Source organism: Juglans microcarpa x Juglans regia, chromosome 5D, assembly GCF_004785595.1.
Source record: "Juglans microcarpa x Juglans regia isolate MS1-56 chromosome 5D, Jm3101_v1.0, whole genome shotgun sequence".
NCBI lineage: Eukaryota > Viridiplantae > Streptophyta > Magnoliopsida > Fagales > Juglandaceae > Juglans > Juglans microcarpa x Juglans regia.
This window is the reverse complement of record NC_054602.1, coordinates 32,838,628-32,856,736: the sequence shown is the minus strand read 5'-3', so window position 1 is coordinate 32,856,736 and position 18,109 is coordinate 32,838,628. Positions and strand designations below refer to the sequence as shown.

The following is an 18,109-nucleotide window of genomic DNA, read 5'->3' as shown; positions in this document are numbered from 1 at the left end:
AATTTTCCATGCCTTCACGGTATACTGTGATATGCAACTGTCTGAAGAGGCATGCCAAGGAGAAGGCAGCGATGAAAAGAAATGTTTGTCGCCACTGGCCAGAGTGTCATTTACAACTGATCCATGGACCTCCATACAAAATGTGGGCAACATGTATATCACAACCCATTTTATTGATAGTGAGTGAATACTACAGAAGCGGATTATCGGCTTCAAAAAAATTGTTGATCACAAGGGTTCATTCATTGGCAAGGAGATGGATGACTGTATAAAGGATTAGGGGATCAGAAAAGTACTTTGTATCATAGTTGACAATGCCAGTGCGAATGACACTACCACTAATTGGTTCAGACGGAATACGACGATAAAAGAGGATATTATTTGTGAGAACCAGTTTATTCATGTTCGATGTTGTGCCCATATCATCAACTTCATAGTTTCTGGAGGGTTCAAGGAGGTTAATGAGTCCATTATTAAAGTCCAAAACCTAGTTAGATATGTGAGGGCTTCCCCTTAACGGTTCTGCCAGTTTAAGGTAATAGCCAAACAACTTGAAATCCCATCTTCCAGTATGTTACAACTAGACGTTCCGACTCAATGGAATTCTGCATACATGATGTTGGATGTAGTACAGAAGTACCAAACAGCATTCGAGCGGATGGAGGTCGAGGATTGGGACATGAGGTATGTTTTGCTGGAATCAGTTGGGGGGAGGAGGCTCGATGCGCCAAACACAGTTAATTGGGCCAATGTCAGGTATTTTGTTCAATTTTTTAAGTTATTTTATGACATAACTATGCGGAGATTTGGGACAAAATATTCTACTACGAACATGTACTTCGAGGAGCTCTTGGGGCTTCATGACCACTTGCAAGAGAGTTGTGCTGACAGTGTGGATTTGTTGAATGCAATGGCTAGAAGGATGAAATACAAATATAATAAATATTGGGGAGATGTGGAGAAGATAAATAGATTATTATTTGTGATTGCGATTATTAACCCCCGATATAAGTTGACAATTGAAAAAGATTGGATTATAGGTACGTCCTCGGTGATGAGAACGCTAAAAAGTTTATTAGATCGCTTAAATGTGATATTGATGATTTATATAGCTATTACAACAGTAGTAGTCAGTCTTCAACCGAAGATGGCAACTTCTCTCGCCTAACCGGCTCGACATCTTCCTGGGATGACACACATGCAGAAAGTTCAAATTTATTGCGGCTACGACGGTATTATCAAAACCGTGCATCGAGGAATATATGCAGTGTAAGTCTAAGGTTGAGCGTTACTTTATAGAAGATGTCGAGGCACCTAGTGATACATTCTAGATATTAACTTGGTTGAAGGTGAATTCTGGTAAGTTTCCAATCCTTTCCCATATAGTTAGGAATGTACTAGTCATTCCTATCACTATGGTTGCCTCTGAGTCGGCATTTAGCACTGGAGGTCATGTCTTGAATGCTTATCGGAGTTCATTGTCTCCGACCACCGTCAAGACCCTCATTTGCACATATAACTGGTTAAGTTTAATGCCTATTGGAGTAGATACCATTGATGCCGAGAGCTATAGGCTTGAATTAGGTAACTTTATGATTTTAAATGATTATTTACATAATTTTAATGTTTTCATTATTTAATTTATAATTTATATGATCTAGTAGACCTAGCTGTGAACCCCAAACTAATTGTGGATTGCTGAGAGTCTGAGACCGACGCACCGTGAGATGATTACCATCATGCAAAACTCGTCAGGGTTAGAGGTGGAGGTGAGTTCATAATATCACTTGGCTGATGGTTTAGAAGTCTATAGTTAAATGACTAAAGAAAGATAGTGCATCTGATCAATAAAAGTTAAAACTTCATGTAAGAAAATTGGAAATCACTATTGAGTCATAGACTCAAATGCATGGACTGTCAAGACTAATGTGGGGCATTGTGGCTATTTCATATTTGAATGAAATCTATGACATTATTCAATATTTTAGTGCTGTAAATTTAAATTTATTGCGATTTGTAGTTTGATTTAGTTATTGTATTTAAATTTTAGCTTTTTAACTTATTTTTTATAGTATTTTAGATTTTTTTAATTATTTTTTTACGTTATTAAACAGGGGTTGATATTAGGCCGATTGGAGCCCATTTTCTCAGTAGGGCAACTGGGATTGGAAAAGCCCATTTTCTATTCCGATCAGAGCTCCGACTCCGAGCTTGGAACTTCGATCGGAGTCGAAGTCAGAGTCGGAGTTGGAGGGGCTTTTGACCTCCAACCCCAATCGGAGTCGGAGGTCGACAGTGGTCATTCCAATTCTGTCGAAGTTAGAGCCCACCCCTAATGGGTAGGTCCCTTTGGGCCCCTGAAACCTAGCACCACCCCCTTGGGCAGGTGCCCCAATCCGGATGCCGGGGGGTGGATTGGCCCCCACGACCGTCCACCACACCCCACCCACCCACGGCGTAAAACAACCAGAAAAGGCCAAAAAAATCCAAAATAATTGAAAAACAACAAAAAAAACTACATATCAATCCCTAAAATCCACAAATCTATCATCCCACAACTAATCCAAGAAATTAAAAAGTACAAACAATCAAACACAGTGACACATGGCACAAAAAAAACTAAAATCACGGCCACGGCCCACGACAAGACCACGGAGTGGCTATGGGTCTGAGCAAAAGAACTACGGCTATGCTTCAAGAGCAAGACGCAAAGCTGAAAATATGAAAAGGAGGAAGAGGAGGAGAAGGAGAAGAAGAGGAGGAGAAGAAGAAGAGGAGGAGAGAACAATGGAGGGAGAGAGAGAGACAAGAGAGGAGAGGAGAGAAGTGAGAAGTTAAAAATGGCGGACGGAGAGAGAGAGAGAGAGAGGAGAAGGAGAAGAAGAGGAGGAGAAGAAGAAGAGGAGGAGAGAACAATGGAGGGAGAGAGAGAGACAAGAGAGGAGAGGAGAGAAGTGAGAAGTTAAAAATGGCGGACGGAGAGAGAGAGAGAGAGAGAGAGGAGAACGAGAACGAGAATGAGGGTTTTCTTATTTATATAATCATTCGTACGTCGTTTTATACTTATGAATTTGTTTATATATATATATATATATATAAATTTGGGCTGAACTATGTGGGCAGGTGGCGAAGCCTTCCGCCACCCCTACATGTGGGCCAGACTCCCCCTTAATGCGTGGACCCAACACGTAGAATATTTAATTAAATTGGGTAGAGTATAGAGTCAAGATTCGAACTCAGGACCTCTTCTCTAATATTATATAAAATCACCACTCATCTCAAAAATTGAATAGATAAGAAGAGGTAAATTTAATTATTTATATCATATTCTTAACAAGGAACAAAAATGAGGCCCTGGATGACACTATTTTGAGAGCCAAAGTGCATTGGGAACTCAATATTTACCACGCCAAATACTTTTTTTTAAGATATAAGGTTAAGAACCACAAAAAAAAAAAGTCAGTTTAACGAAAAATGGGTATAACCAAATGGGGAATGGTGAGATGCATAAGTGACAATATAGAAAACATTTAAGGAAAACAAATAAATTCATGATCGGCTGAAATCAGCACAAGTCAAGGACAAATGAAAAAAAAAGCAAACATAAAAGAGCTCTAACAAAAGACTGATCCAACTCAAGATAAGGTGTAAACAGGATATAGTTTGAGGCTGACATATGAGCCTTGATTGCCAAGGGCTTTATGTTAATATTGCTGTATGTGAAATCAAGGGAAAAAATCCTCATAACAGACCGATGTGGCTAAGATAAAAGCTGCCTCATGTTGGGTGACTGAACATGAACCACACAACCAAAGGATCAATGTTCCATACATTTTTAGGTGAAGTTACTAGATAAGATATTTATTTTTGAAAGGTAGAGAAGGTATTAATAGATTAACCTCGTTTGCCAATGGCAGTGTGGCACATAGGGTTCATATACAGCTATGCTCGCGCAAAAGGATTAAGGCAGAAGAATCGTGTCAAAGGGTGAAAAAAAAGGTCTCAAAGAAGTTATTCAATTGGAAATTTATGCAAACACCATATTATATACGGTCAAGAGCCAAGCAGAATGATACAATCAGAATATTTTTTCCATATTAATTTTAAAATCAAACCTCTATGACAGACACTTGATTTATTGCCATCATATCATAGATAAGGTATCTTCTCTCTTGCTTCTGTGAGTCAGGTAAAGTATCAATTATCATCTCTCCATCAAGTAATGTAAAGTGATGAGTCTTGTCAGCTAAACCCTTGCAAGCCAAAGAAAGGAGAACATCAGATTAGATCTCATCTAAGTAAAAAAAAAAAAAAAAAAGACCTTTGCATAACACTAAGGCCCCGTTTGGATACACAGTTGGTCTCATCTCATCACATCCCATCTCAACATCCAAACACTACTCAAACACAAATACTTTTCAATTTTCCTTTCATACTTTTTTATCTAATCATTACAACTTTCCCAAATTTCCACATAAAATACAAAAAACAATTCAAAATTTTCAAATCCCAAAACAAAAATATTATTAAAAAATTATATTCTAACAATATTTTAACTTTATATTTTTATTCAATTTTTTCTCTTTCATTTCCCAAAACCCAATAAAAATATTAACTAAAACTATTTCACTACTATTCACAAACCATCTCACTACTATTCATATATTTCTCATATTATCTCATCTGACTATCCAAACAAGGCCTCAATAGAAATAACTTGATAAAGACAAACATATATGCATGCATACATCATTTGTGTTTCTACAAGGAAACCTCATTTGCACCCTTCGAAAATTAAAACTCCTGTCAATCAAGTAGCATCCGTCAATGGTAATTAGCATCATATAACGTGTTCCATCAGCTTTCCATGTGGCGTAATAATAACGCTGCCTTAATAGTTGTAGATTGTCCCTGCATGCCACAGAAAAATAAACTCAATCTAACAAATGATAAGGCCAGAATGAAGAAGGAACACTGAGTAGACAAGTAATTTCACAATCAATTGTGACAGAAATTTCACAATCAATTGTGACAGAAAGTACGTCTTGTACAAAAACATGAGCCACTATTATATTTAGAAGGTTCTTTTAGCCTTAAAAAATTGGTTTCTAGCACCACATTCATTTTGATGCTAAGGACAAATATCTCAGAGACTCAGTTGCATGTACCACATGCATGTGTTTAATGAGTGTCTGACTGATCTACTATTCAAAACTAAATCACTATTCCGTGGTGAAGAAAAGTGATGGCAGCCATGGAAAACAGAAGTGGCAGCTGTTTTTATTGCAATTTCCAATTTCATACCGAATTTTGTTTGATAAGTTAAAAGGAAGTTAACTTGCTCTTGTTGAGAGACAAACCCAAAAAGACCTCCCATTACTTACAGCACGTTCAATAAGCGGAAGGTCTTGAGTTTGACTCTCAATGAGAGCAATTAACTGCCTCTTAGCTATGTATGTCTACACACACACACACACACACACACACATGTCCAACAGGGATAAGGGTCTGATGGTTCCAAAATTCATGCCTCGAGGAGTCTATTGTTAATAAATTAAATAGTTTAGTAATGAAGGACGTTTTGCACTAAGTGACAGAATTGTGACTTTTACATCTTTTGAACTTGATCTTCATACTACTAGTGGTGCTTCTATAATAAGCCTAGACTATGGCTTTCCAAGATTAGCTAGTTTTTAGGAATGTTTCGTAGGGTTTCAATTTAGTCTATTGTTTTTTCTATAAGCAGTTCCAAAGAGGAAGTCTTGAGGTGGAGTGTCCAAATCCTAGTACAACAACAAAGGCACCGTCTGCCAATTGTAGTTAAACAAATTCAGGCTTTGCTTAAGTGCATAGTTTTGATAAAAGAAAGTCTGCTCCCAGTCCCCTTTTTTACTCTATGTTTTTCTCTTCTCTCTCTAATTCTCTGCGTATAATGCAGTAATACTGAAGCGGCATTATGTCAGTCACATTGAACTTTAGTTCAAGAACACCTCCTCTCAACCCCTCTCCAACAGAAAAGGGGAAATGTCTGCAACCGCACATAACAGGCACAATTTAAGGAGAAAAATTCAAATACATCATCAATTGATTGATACAGTTGGACATTACAGGAAAAAAAAAAATGTAGACAACTTTTGGTATGCAACAGAAACAATCACGGTTGATACCAATTTGTTCCTTGTTCAACCATCTTTAGAACATCTCTGTGCTGATTAATTCATGCACTGGATTAAAGAATATAAAAGCTTACGAGACAGTAGAATGGAAATCATGGCAAACATATTTCCTTCACCAAGCTATAAAGACATTAGAAAGGCAAATCTAAAAGGTCACCACTTCTGAAGTGAATCAAAACTTAAAATGCCAATCACCAAAAACTTTTGACATGTTTATAATTACTAACTGACATATTCATTCAAGAGCTAGCAAATAATGAGAACAATTTTTTTTTTTTTGGTTGGAAAGGGTCAAGCATGCTAGTATAGCACATGTTGAAAAGAGGGTAAAAGAACCTCAACTCTATAAGGAAATAAGAGCTTCTCACATAACTACCATGCATTAGAAGGCTAAGTAAAGATTCAAATGAATAGCCAGATAAAAGTTCAAGTTCCACACTGCTTCATCTAAATTTCATCAAACTCCATCTGCAGCCATTTGTTTTTGTACTCAAAATTTTTTGGGAAAAAAAAAGAAATCAAAGATAAAAATCATCCGTTGTTGTACCGAAATTGCAGGCAACAGCAGTAACGCCGCTAAGTACTACTACTACCATTGTCGATTATATTTTTGAAATTTGACAGTATGGCAATCTGCATCAGTAATAAATTTTCTCCTTTACATAGTGACGGCCGAACATGTGAAACGTACCAGTCACACTTTTAGTTGCTTAATTGATAAAACATAAAAGAACCACAAAAAAATAACCATCAACATAATCTCAGATAAACCGAACCTGTCAAGAGAAACTGGGTGAGACCCTGGAAATTGTGCATTTCCTCTTGCCTGAAATTAAAGAAAAAACCTGTCAGAACAGCTATGAAGCATAACATGTACATGAAATAGAGAAAACACAACAAGATAAGGTAGAAAGTACATGAGAATTTTCTTGGCTGTTTGAAAGAAAAAATTGCACTGGAAGTCAAGAAAAAAATGAAGTAGAATAGGACAACACAACAAATTAGCAGAAACTATGTGTATAAGAAATGTCTGAATGATCTAAAGAGATATTGAAAGAACAATGGAATGAGTGTGCTTGGAAAAGTTCCGGCAACATAAATATTTAAGAACTAAAAACCAAATAATGTAGCAAATATAGTGATAAAAATTAGACAAACAAGAAAGTCTGGTAACCAAATCCTATATATGAAAAATGTGAACCCACAAAAAATTGAAAACTCAAGTGAAAAAAACTAAAGAGAGGTACTTGAAGAGCCTACCCCAACACCCAACTTAAGTGTTTGATAGCAGAAACGCCGCATTTCATCTTGCTGGTCCCTAGGTATCTCGTCTCCTAATACATCGTCATTGGTCATCGCTACATCTATTTCATGATTCTCCTGAAAAAATGAAGATATGTTAAAACTGAAGAACAAAGCAAATATGTAAGGCAAACAAAAACCATATAGCAAGTGAAAAGAAAATAAACAGTCACTGATTTTATGGATTAAGCAAAAAGTACCTACCAAATATGTCCACTTAGATAACAATCTACAAATGCGGTACCCTACCAAGGTTACAAGCAAGGTTATCAATAAAAAGTATTGCTCCCACAATAAAATCAGTAACTATACAGCCATGCACATGAACTTCGCAACAAATTTCCAGCCATCGTTTTACTATGAGCAATTCATTCTAACTTAATTTTCTTGTGAAAATTTTTACATGTAATGACTCAATCCTCCATTTATGGCTTTTTAATGATAGTTCATTAGGCAGGATCAAGCGGATGATGCCTTCAAGGGTGGTGGAGCTTCTGACATGCTGGAAAGAGCAGTTTTGCCGCCATCTGTGTCCCTCTTTGCAAGTTGGTTACATTGTGTGCATTTTGGCGTCTATGAAAAGAAAGGCACCAGCATTGTTTTGAAGACAGTGAAAGATTGGTGTTGGAGTTAAAGTTTTTTGTTCCTACCACCTTGTATCATTGGATAAAGGCCCATTATGGTGCTCCTTTTCCATATCTAATTTTCACGGTTTTATGGCACTTTTTCCCTTTGATTGTTGAGTGGAGTCATGTGCACTTCCTGCACACCAGGATAAAATCCCTTCTCATCATCAATCAAATTATCTTATTCATTAAAAAAATCATTCTGAAAGGCAATCAGAGTATACACTGTAACTGCACCAGTTTCTGGATGTATGGCTAGCTCATTCATGGGACTAGAAGCAACCCAATAAAAAGGGCCCCGTTTGGTTTCACAGATGGTCTCGACCCATCTCATCTCAATATCCAAACACCATTCAAACACATACAATTTTCAATTTCAACTTTTCAACTTTTTCATCTAATTATTACCTAATCATTACAACTTTTCCAAACTTCCAAACAAAATACAAAAAATAATTCAACTTTTTCAAATCACAAAACAAAAATAATATTTCAACCCTCTTTTAACTTAATAATTTTTTTATTTAACTTTTTCTCTCTCATTTCCTAAAACATTAGAAACAATACATCAAACCATACATACATTCAAAGGAGCAGCTGAAACTCCATCATCATCATCATCTGGCACTGCTTCACCATTAAGGTCAAGATCAGAAGATCTTTTCCATTCTGGAGTTGGTGGGCAAACAACCATCTCAGGCTTTTTTTCATGATAAAATGTATACAACGCATCAATATAGTCTGGTTTGTAGATTCCTGGAGGGCGTGCTTCAGCAAACATTTTTATTGCCTGCACAATAGGCAAAGCAAAACAAAATTGCATTTAGAAATGTTTATTCAATAAACCAATCAACACGCTTATAAAGAACATACCTGAGTAACAGAGGTTGGATGTGATCGCATGATATAATGAACTATCATATATCCCGTCCGATTATGCCCATGTGTACAATGGACAAGTATGTACTTCTTTGAGTGCTTTTGACGAAAGAGGAATTGGGAAACCTAAAAAAGAACAAGTTTTTACAAGACATCTATACAAGTTTCATAAGCAATTTATATTTTATAATAGAGCATGGATACACTTGTAATTCAAAAGAAAAGCACATCCTAATCTTTCAGAGATCAATCCAATTGGAAAACTCAATTATACAAGAGAGAGACAAATGACTAACCTCTGTTTGGCAACACAACTGTTCTCAAGTATTCTCATATATTTCTTTCCCATACACCACTCAAACACAAAACACTTTCAATTTCAAATCTTTAACTTTTTCATCTAATCATTACCTAATCATTACAACTTAACCAAACTCTCAAACAAAACACAAAAAAAAATACTACTTTTTTAAATTTTAAAACAAAAATTATATTCAAAAATTTTTTGAACTTTATAATATTTTTATTCAACTTTTTCTCTCTCCTTTCTCAAAACTCAATAAAACATTTTAACTCAAACCATTTCACTCATATTAACAGATATATTGAGATATTCTCAGTATCCAAACAGGCCCTAGATTTAAAAAAAAATGGTGCACATATTCTCACATGAAAAACACAAGACTCTAGACAATAAATACAAATGCTCAGTGTGGTTCAACTTATTACACGATACTCGAGCACAATATAGAAAATAGAATGATAATAAGTTAAAATAATGAACAACAGTCAAATACAGAGAGGACAGGCAAATGAAAGAAGAAGCAAACCTCAAAGACGAAGGTATTTACAGATGCATTATCAGGCACAGCATCCCTCCCCTTGCATTGAATCTAGACCACAAATCAATTTTGTGGAAAAAAAGAAGAAGAAAGAATCCAATAATAAAATCAGAAAAGAGCCTAACTAGGAAAACAAAAAGTAAAAACAATAAGAATTGAATAACCAAAATCACAAAATCACAACTAGGAAACAACAACTATGTCACAGGCCACTGATACCTTAACATGCTTGATACCCTCTTTCTTTAAATCTGACGCAGGATAGTAACGAGAAGTATTCGTCAAATCGATCACTAAACCAAGCTGAAAAACCAGTGAACAAAATACATATCATTCAAATGACAGGTCCAGGAAAATAAATTAAAGTTGTTACTTATAAAAAAATCTAGTTGTTTTATGTTACTTTACGTTGGAGAAGTGCATGTTTTATTTCTTCACCTCCTTTTTAGAAAGAATATCAGCCCTGATTGTGTTGTATGTGAGCTTAGAAAGATATACGACGATTCAAATAGAAATGACTGGTTCAAGAACTATTTCCAAAACAAGCCTATTGTACTCTTCTTAGATCAAGAAAGTATACCATTCACATTGGCGCAAAAGAACGGGAAATAAATTCAAAAGTACAGATTACTTACTTTTCTTCCTAAAACCCTCTGCTGTTGGATCACTTGCTTAAATGAGTATCTTTTACCAGGAGCAACATAGCCATTATAATACTCACTGAGTGGAACCTTGGAAGGAATCATGTAGCATATTTCCTGACCAGCTGCAGGACAGTCCAACCAACCTGCATATGACGAACAAAGCATCTGAGAATGACAATAGACAATGTAGCAGTCATGACAAAACAGACTTTCGAGAGAGGGGGGGGGGGGGGGGGGGGGGGGGGGAAGAAAATCAGATTATTCTTTATGGTCAAAACTGTAATTTCAATACCTTGGTCCACTTAACTTCTAGAACAATCTGTCAGAAGGAATATTGAAGAGAAAAGAACAGCACAATTTTTTTTTTTTCTAAGTAAAAGATTGTATTAATATGAATAGGCATAGTCCAAGTACACAAGATGGTATACAAGAGGTAACACCTATTTAGGAAGAAGCAAAGGATACAAGAAAGTCATGAACATCAAAGCCATTAAAATCTACAGCTATGGCCCAAAGAAAAAGAGTTCTAATTAAAAGAGATCTAAGTTCCTCTATTGTGCGCTCCTTGTCTTCAAACCAAAGTATTGAATTCCATTCCGGTGACCGTTTCAGTTAAGGCACTGGAACGAAATATTTTGATACCGGTACCGTTTCGGGATAGTCTATAAATGGATAAATTAATTATATATGTATAAATTATATTTCAAAATAACATCATTGCAAGTCTTAAAAAGTTAAAACACATATTTATAAAACTCAATAATACTTTTAAGTTCTCAATCCAACTATTAAAAAAAAAATAATCACTCATCTTCATCACAAAAAGGGGAGTAGGGATTTGATTTTCAGTCCATGAGAAAAGGAGATTGAAAAAAGTTAAGGAAATAGTCTTCAGATATGAGAATTGGAGTGAAAATTATGAAAAAACCAGGATTTTTACATTAATTACAAAAATACCACAACCATGCTGGTATTGACTGAAACGCACCGAAATGGCCAATCACCATGAAAATTAAAGGAAATGGCCACACATCTGATATAGAACAATATGATGCCCACAAGAAACCCACCTCTCCATTAGTAATCCAACAATCATTTTATAGTTTTCATTAACAAAGTTCATGCCATGTCTCTTGATAAAGAAAAATTATTTAAAATTATACATATAAAGAAAAAGATAATTCTTAATCATGCACATATATGTTTGAAATAATAAACCCACTATTTTTTGTGAAGTTTGATCCAGTTACACACCAATGCTCGCTTTTTTTATTCCACATTGGAGCCTTTAAATACAATTGAGTACACCCAATTCATCAATTATTAACCGTACTGAAAGTAACATTCAAGCACTTATAATGACAAGTCCCACTAATCAGCCATTTAATATCTACAACAAACCCAGGTCCTGCAAATTAGATACCGTAGATGCCCAACAAATGAATAAATGGAATTACGCATTTTATTGGGGTAACTACACTTTTCATCACAAACTATCTCCTATTTTTCACTTTGCACCATATGCGACAAAAAAATTCCATTTTGCACCATAGATTACCTATATTTTTCAATTTGCACCTTCGGTTAAAATCGGACCACCAATAAGACGACCAAGAAGCGAATCTCTTGTATACATAATATGCGCTCGGGAGGCACCTTTTGCAATTTAATGAAATTTTTATTGCTTAGCAAAGTTCCAACTTATTACTTTAGCAATGCATTAAGAAAAATTGCATGCCAGTAGTTCCAATAGCAAAAAACACAAATCAGCCCTTCAACTCATATAAAGAAAAGAAAATCCTTGAACCCTGTTCCCGTACACAATGAAAACTCCGTGTTGGTGAAAGCGCCAAGAGCACTTGAGTGCAAACACACCCTAGAGCCTACGCACAAAGCACAAGCGTGTGCCTGATTGAAGTAAAGTGTACATTTTTAAAAATTTAACCTATAATAATAAAACAAAAAAGGTTTTAAAAAAGCAAGTGAGTAATATATTTAGCATACAAATCCAATTTGTTAAGTATTCTCAATTAAATTAAGAACTATGCAACATGACAATCAAGTGATCAAAAAATTTTATAAAATCTAAACTTAACATTTTATATAATTCTATTGTGCTTTACAAACCATAAATATACAACCATGCTACTTAATATCCATAATCAAAATAAAGTAAATGGTTGAATCATATATGGCCAAAAGGACCAAAAAAACCACAATTACTGCAGGCATTGACTTCTAGGCAGATATATGCAATACAATCCTAAAGTATATAATCATCCTCATCATTTTTTTAATAAGTAATAGAAATTTTATTAGTATGAACATAGGCATAGCCCAAGTACATAGGCCGTATACAAGATAAGGCACCTGATTAGGAACAAGAGATAGATACAAGAAATTCATGGAAATTAAGACTATGAAATTTAATAGTCTTAAAGATAAAAAAAATTTAAGATCTTCCATAGAGCGCTCCCGATCCTCGAAGTCCAATCATTCATCTCCCTCTAAATGCACCACAATAGACAAATAGGTGTAATCTTCCACACAAGGACAATCTTAGGAATATCCTTAAGGCCTCTCCAACTAGCTAAAAGATCAAATACTTTCCCATGCATAACCTATGCTAGTCCAAATTTGCTAACAAAATCATTCCACAAGGCCCTAGCAATCTCACAATGGAGGAGTAAGTGATCCATTGTTTTCACCACTCTTTTTGCACATGCAACACCATTCGACAACAATAATCTAGTGTTTCTTAGGTTGTCAATAGTCAGGATCTTTCCTAAGGAAGTAGTCCAGACAAAAAAGATAGCCTTAAAGGGCACCTTCCTACTCCAGATGCTCTTCCAAGGGAAGCAATTGTTATACTAAGTAGTGAGAACCTCATCGAATAAGCGTGTGGAGAATTTTCCATTGCTAGAACTAGAAGTCCAAATAATCTTATCCACCTCTTCATTACCAACTCCGAAAGAGTACGGCAAATAGAAAACTTGTGTGAAAACACCAACCTCCCAGTCATAAGCCTCCTTTAATAAAGCTAACATTCCAATGTTGAGAGACAAACGAGATTTCCCTTAATTCAGGCAATGAGGCCTCTTGCTCCTGTGCAATCCTGAAAACTATTAGGTAAGCATCCTTAAGAGCCCTAGCCCCTATCCCCACACCATATATCATACCAAAAACTCATATTAGAACCATCACCCACCACCAATCTAGTATGGCTAGAAAAAGCCCCCCTTCCCACCCCCTCCAGATATCTTTCCATAACCCCACTCCATATGCCCCTCGAACCTCACTTGAACACCATCCCCCTAGCACCCCCATACTTATCTTCTATTGCAACCTTCCATAAGCATAGGCTTCTCCCTCATAATTATAGCGCCACAACCATTTCCCTAGGAGCGCCTTGTTGAATGCCCTCATGTTACGAATCCCCAACCCTGCCATCAATAATCAGAGAACACTCATTGTCCCAACTCTCATCATTAAGCATAGGACCATCATCATTTTCATAAAAGATTTTGCAACCCTCATCATCTTCCTCATCTACTTATCTAAATTAATGATCTAGCATATTTTTATATATACTTGTAAAAAAATTAATATAAAAGCGCTTTTTACTCTTTAAGCTCACTTAAAAAAAAAAAAGGAAGAAGAAGAAGTTGACCACTTTTTATATTGGTAACAATATAAGATGTAGACTACTCATTCATTGAATACAAAAGAACACCACAATGTCATGATCCATGGCTGAATACATTCCAATTCAATAGGAGATCCTGGAATGCATCAATTTTTAAATAAAATATAAAAAGAAAAGAAAAAATACCAGGAGGAAGCCGGCTTTTCTCGTAAGATTTGAGGTTTCTTGTCTGAAACAATTGATCATCTGCAGGTGGTTGAGATACATGCATTGGTCTGTCATCTGGTCTTTCTCTTTTCAGTCGTTTACGTCTTTCATCACGCTCCTAGCATGAGAAGCACACTAGATTAGCTATCACACACAAATTGTGCAAACACGAAATTAAAAAAAAAAAAAAAAAAACAACAAAAAGAACAAAAAAAATATAAGATATTGAGTTCAATTACAAAATATAACTACTAATGTAAATGCTTTGTTCTATTCTAGGTACACTTATTTGTGCATTTGATCTTACAGCTTAAACTGGTCAAGGATGGCATCAACTTCATGCATAAATAGAATTTATAACAATAAAAATATCAAATTTACACTTGTTATAAATGAATCACAAAAAAAGTGAGCTTTACTTTGAGCACACTATTCTTAAGTCCCTTGTACGAGTAACAAAACCAATAGGGCCTAATTCATTGACATGAAGCAGGTAACCATGCTCATTCTAACTCAATCAAGTGTGGTTCATCCTCAGTATTTGAGCATTGCCAAGGGTTTTATTTCATGGTTTCCATAAAGCCAATAAAAGGCAAACATATCAAGCATCAATAACAAAGCCCACACATTCTGCTCATCTGCACTAATAAGGTATGCATCTATATATTATTATGTATGTAAACCTATACCTCTAGATAGTTGAATGGATGGACGGACGGGATGGACGGGTATACAGAGTGATTGAAAGATTGATATTTTAAAATAAAATAAAAAACAACAACAACAACAACAACGAAAACAAAAATAGAAGGCTAATTTTTATGTTGTAAGTAATTGAGAGTTAAAGCATTGATGATACTTGCTAACCAAAGGCCTCAAGATGGAATCCTCAAAGTCCTAGATCAATGAACTAGTAGCCACTAGAGCATTTAAATTCTTAAAAAGAGGAACTGTGCAAGAATATTTGGTATTAGGAAACGTGCAAAAATGAAAGCTATCTTTAGTTTTCAGTAAATCCCAGGAAACACTTGAGGGCCATTACAAAAAACATTGGAATGGAAGTGTTTCTCTGCTAACAAAAAATGATAAGAGGGTATTCGGTGTAGTTTCCTAAAAAATAAAAAAAATATTTCCTTTCTTTTTTCGATAAGTAAAAGGAATTGAACTTCCTTTCTAAATGAGTACTAAAAAGGAACAAGAAATGGCCCCCCGCGCACCGGGGGGGGGGGGGGGGGGGGGGGGGGGGTGGGGGGCATTACAGTAATGTCGGTTGATGGTTGTTTCTACAGCTTAGCTAATGAAAATGACACATAATGGCTGTGGAAACAACAAACCAACTAGAAACAACTATGAAAAGCCTCTGTTATATGATTTTAGACACTAGGGACGATCAAATGGCCTTCATAGATTACTGGAATAAGTGGAGAGATTTCAATTATCATGATTGACAACATTATTATTCAAGGGAAAAGGTGCAGGTATGTGAAAGGAGAAAAAAGAGTACCCGGCGTGCTATATCAACAGCGGACTCTATTCGTTCTTCTGGTGCAGGGTATTCTTCAATGTTCTGTTCAAAAGTGTCTTCATCTTCTTCAGGTACAGGTGAGGCATTTAAATCCATGGAAACAATCATTCAATATCCACAAAACAATATTTGCCACTGTAAAATCCCAAAATTCTATAAGTCTACCGCTTCGTTAGAAACAATGAAGAACAAATTTCTGCATCCTTTAGGCAGTACTTCGCATTAGGCCAACGTGCCCAAGTACCAAAACTACCAAAAATTTACTAGAAATAAATATTTTTATATGGTAATATTTTAGCAACCATGTCAATTCAACTGAAATGCAAAGTAAGGTGCTGAGAATTGTTTTAAAATAAATATAAAAAAATCCCGTGTAAGGACTAACTAGAATACAGACGTCTAATCAGATACAAGTGGAAAATAACTGAGACAGACTAAACGCTAACTTTATGCGTAATTGTTCAGGAAGTATATACTACTTAATTAAGACGGATAGTTATAAAATCTGCGCCATTTGACAACAAAATCTAGTTTCCCTCAGCTCCAATCAACCAAAAACCTAAAATATTCAAAATTCCATTTCACCCTTCCTTTCTCGCATTTTTTCAGCACAACAAAGGCACGCGAACTAGGAACGACACTCAAGTACAACTCCATGTAAGAAAATTCAAACTAAAAAAAGAAAAGAAAAAAGAAAAATCCTCCAAGGATACAACCAAGAAGAGCAGCAAACCTGAGCACAGGGAAAACGGAATCGACGACCCAACTGTCCCCGAAACGACAATCCCACTCGCTCCGACAGGTCAGAGGGCAGGAACCTAAATCTTACGTGACGTAGAAATTGAAGGCTTCCGGGATCAGTAACGAACAAGATGGTTTCTCCAATTGTAGCATGGAAAAACTAAAGCCTACAATTGCCGTACGCTCGCCCCTAAAGTTTCTCGCCCAAACCCTACACACACACACAGCAGAGAAAGAGGAGGTTTGTTGGATTAGAGGAAGAAGTAATGGCTCTTTATAATTAATCAATCCATGTCAAATTGTAGAGAGAGAGAGAGAGAGAGAGAGAGGATGACATCCGCGATTTGGAGTTGGTAAATCAAATACCAGGGCATGTAATTGAATGGGAATGTAAAACTTTGGGGCAAGATTTTTAAAGTCACAAGTTATAGGGACTGTGTATGGATGAAAAGATAATAAAATTGTAAAAACTAGGGACCTTTCTTCAAAACAAAAAAAAAAAAAAAAACAAGGGACCAAATTTTTAAAATTGCAGGCTAGGAAACGTGGAAAATGCTTTGAGCGGGGGAGACGAGTTCGTAATTTTGTTTATTCAAACATCTAATATATTATTATTTATTGATGTTTATAATTATTGATGTAAAATGTTTTCATATTAGTTTATAAAAAAAATTAATATTTGATTTCTTTTATAATTTTAAAAATTTATTATGTATCAATTATTATTCACTCTCACAACCATACCCTTAGATCACATCCTAACGAGCCAACTTCCCTTGATCATGTATTTAGCATTACTGAAAAGGTCCAGCATTCATATTCTCAGCTTCTTTGAAATTTTACTTATTCCTAACGGTTCGCTAGAGCCTGTAGGTTTATGGATTCTGAATCAATTATGTAAATATCTTTGGATATATCCCTTATGTACAGTTTGTGGAGCTTCATGGAGACGGGTGGGTACGATGATCCGGCTATTGTTACTGGTGTTGGAACAATAGATGGTAGGAGGTACATGTCATGGGTCACCAAGAGGGTAGGAACACCAAAAGAGAACATTCAACGGAACTTTGGGATGCCTACTCCCATGGGGTATGTATGTAGAATGAAAGAGAATTCCATGTTTCAACTTGTTTTCCAAGTTCCAGGATAGTTATCTTTTTCGTAACTGACACTGACGGAAAATTTTCTACGCAAACAATTACTGAAAAGCTGTGCGTATGATGTATGAAAAATGATAAACATACATTATTTTATACAATATTATTTTAAAAGGATGGCTTTTGTAAAATACTTTATAAAACTAATATCTTCTATATATATAAGTGGCTATTTAACGAAGCTTAACGGAAATTCTTGTTTTCCGTTAAGTGACTATCAAACGGTGTTAAAACGTAGCAATCTGTGTTTTTATGGTCCATTCGAAAATGCCTCTCTCAAACCCAGCCTTCTCTAGAAAGTTCCTTCTCTGGAAACCAGACATCTCTCTCTAAGAACTCGCTCGCCCGAACGGGGAAAGGAGAG

The 18,109-nt window shown here is 35.7% G+C and overlaps 1 protein-coding gene across 3 annotated transcripts in view; it reads right to left on the bottom strand.

Moving 5' to 3' along the window:
- LOC121264504 (mRNA-capping enzyme) overlaps positions 1–18,109 on the bottom strand; it is a 32,439-nt gene that overhangs the window by 5,906 nt on the left and 8,424 nt on the right. The window contains exons 1-12 of one of the 3 annotated variants that reach the window (XM_041167709.1): positions 16,581–16,963; positions 15,827–15,982; positions 14,302–14,440; positions 10,461–10,612; positions 10,045–10,128; positions 9,814–9,876; positions 8,978–9,109; positions 8,688–8,894; positions 7,437–7,556; positions 6,953–7,002; positions 4,749–4,911; positions 4,116–4,253 (exon numbers count right to left, since the gene is read on the bottom strand). In XM_041167709.1, coding sequence (XP_041023643.1) covers positions 4,116–4,253; positions 4,749–4,911; positions 6,953–7,002; positions 7,437–7,556; positions 8,688–8,894; positions 8,978–9,109; positions 9,814–9,876; positions 10,045–10,128; positions 10,461–10,612; positions 14,302–14,440; positions 15,827–15,955 — 1,377 coding nt within the window. In that variant the 5' untranslated portion in view covers positions 15,956–15,982; positions 16,581–16,963. Of the gene's footprint in view, positions 1–4,115; positions 4,254–4,748; positions 4,912–6,952; positions 7,003–7,436; positions 7,557–8,687; positions 8,895–8,977; positions 9,110–9,813; positions 9,877–10,044; positions 10,129–10,460; positions 10,613–12,276; positions 12,378–14,301; positions 14,441–15,826; positions 15,983–16,580; positions 16,964–18,109 lie in introns of those variants that run through there. The other 2 variants (XM_041167710.1, XM_041167711.1) reach the window with 2 other exon arrangements.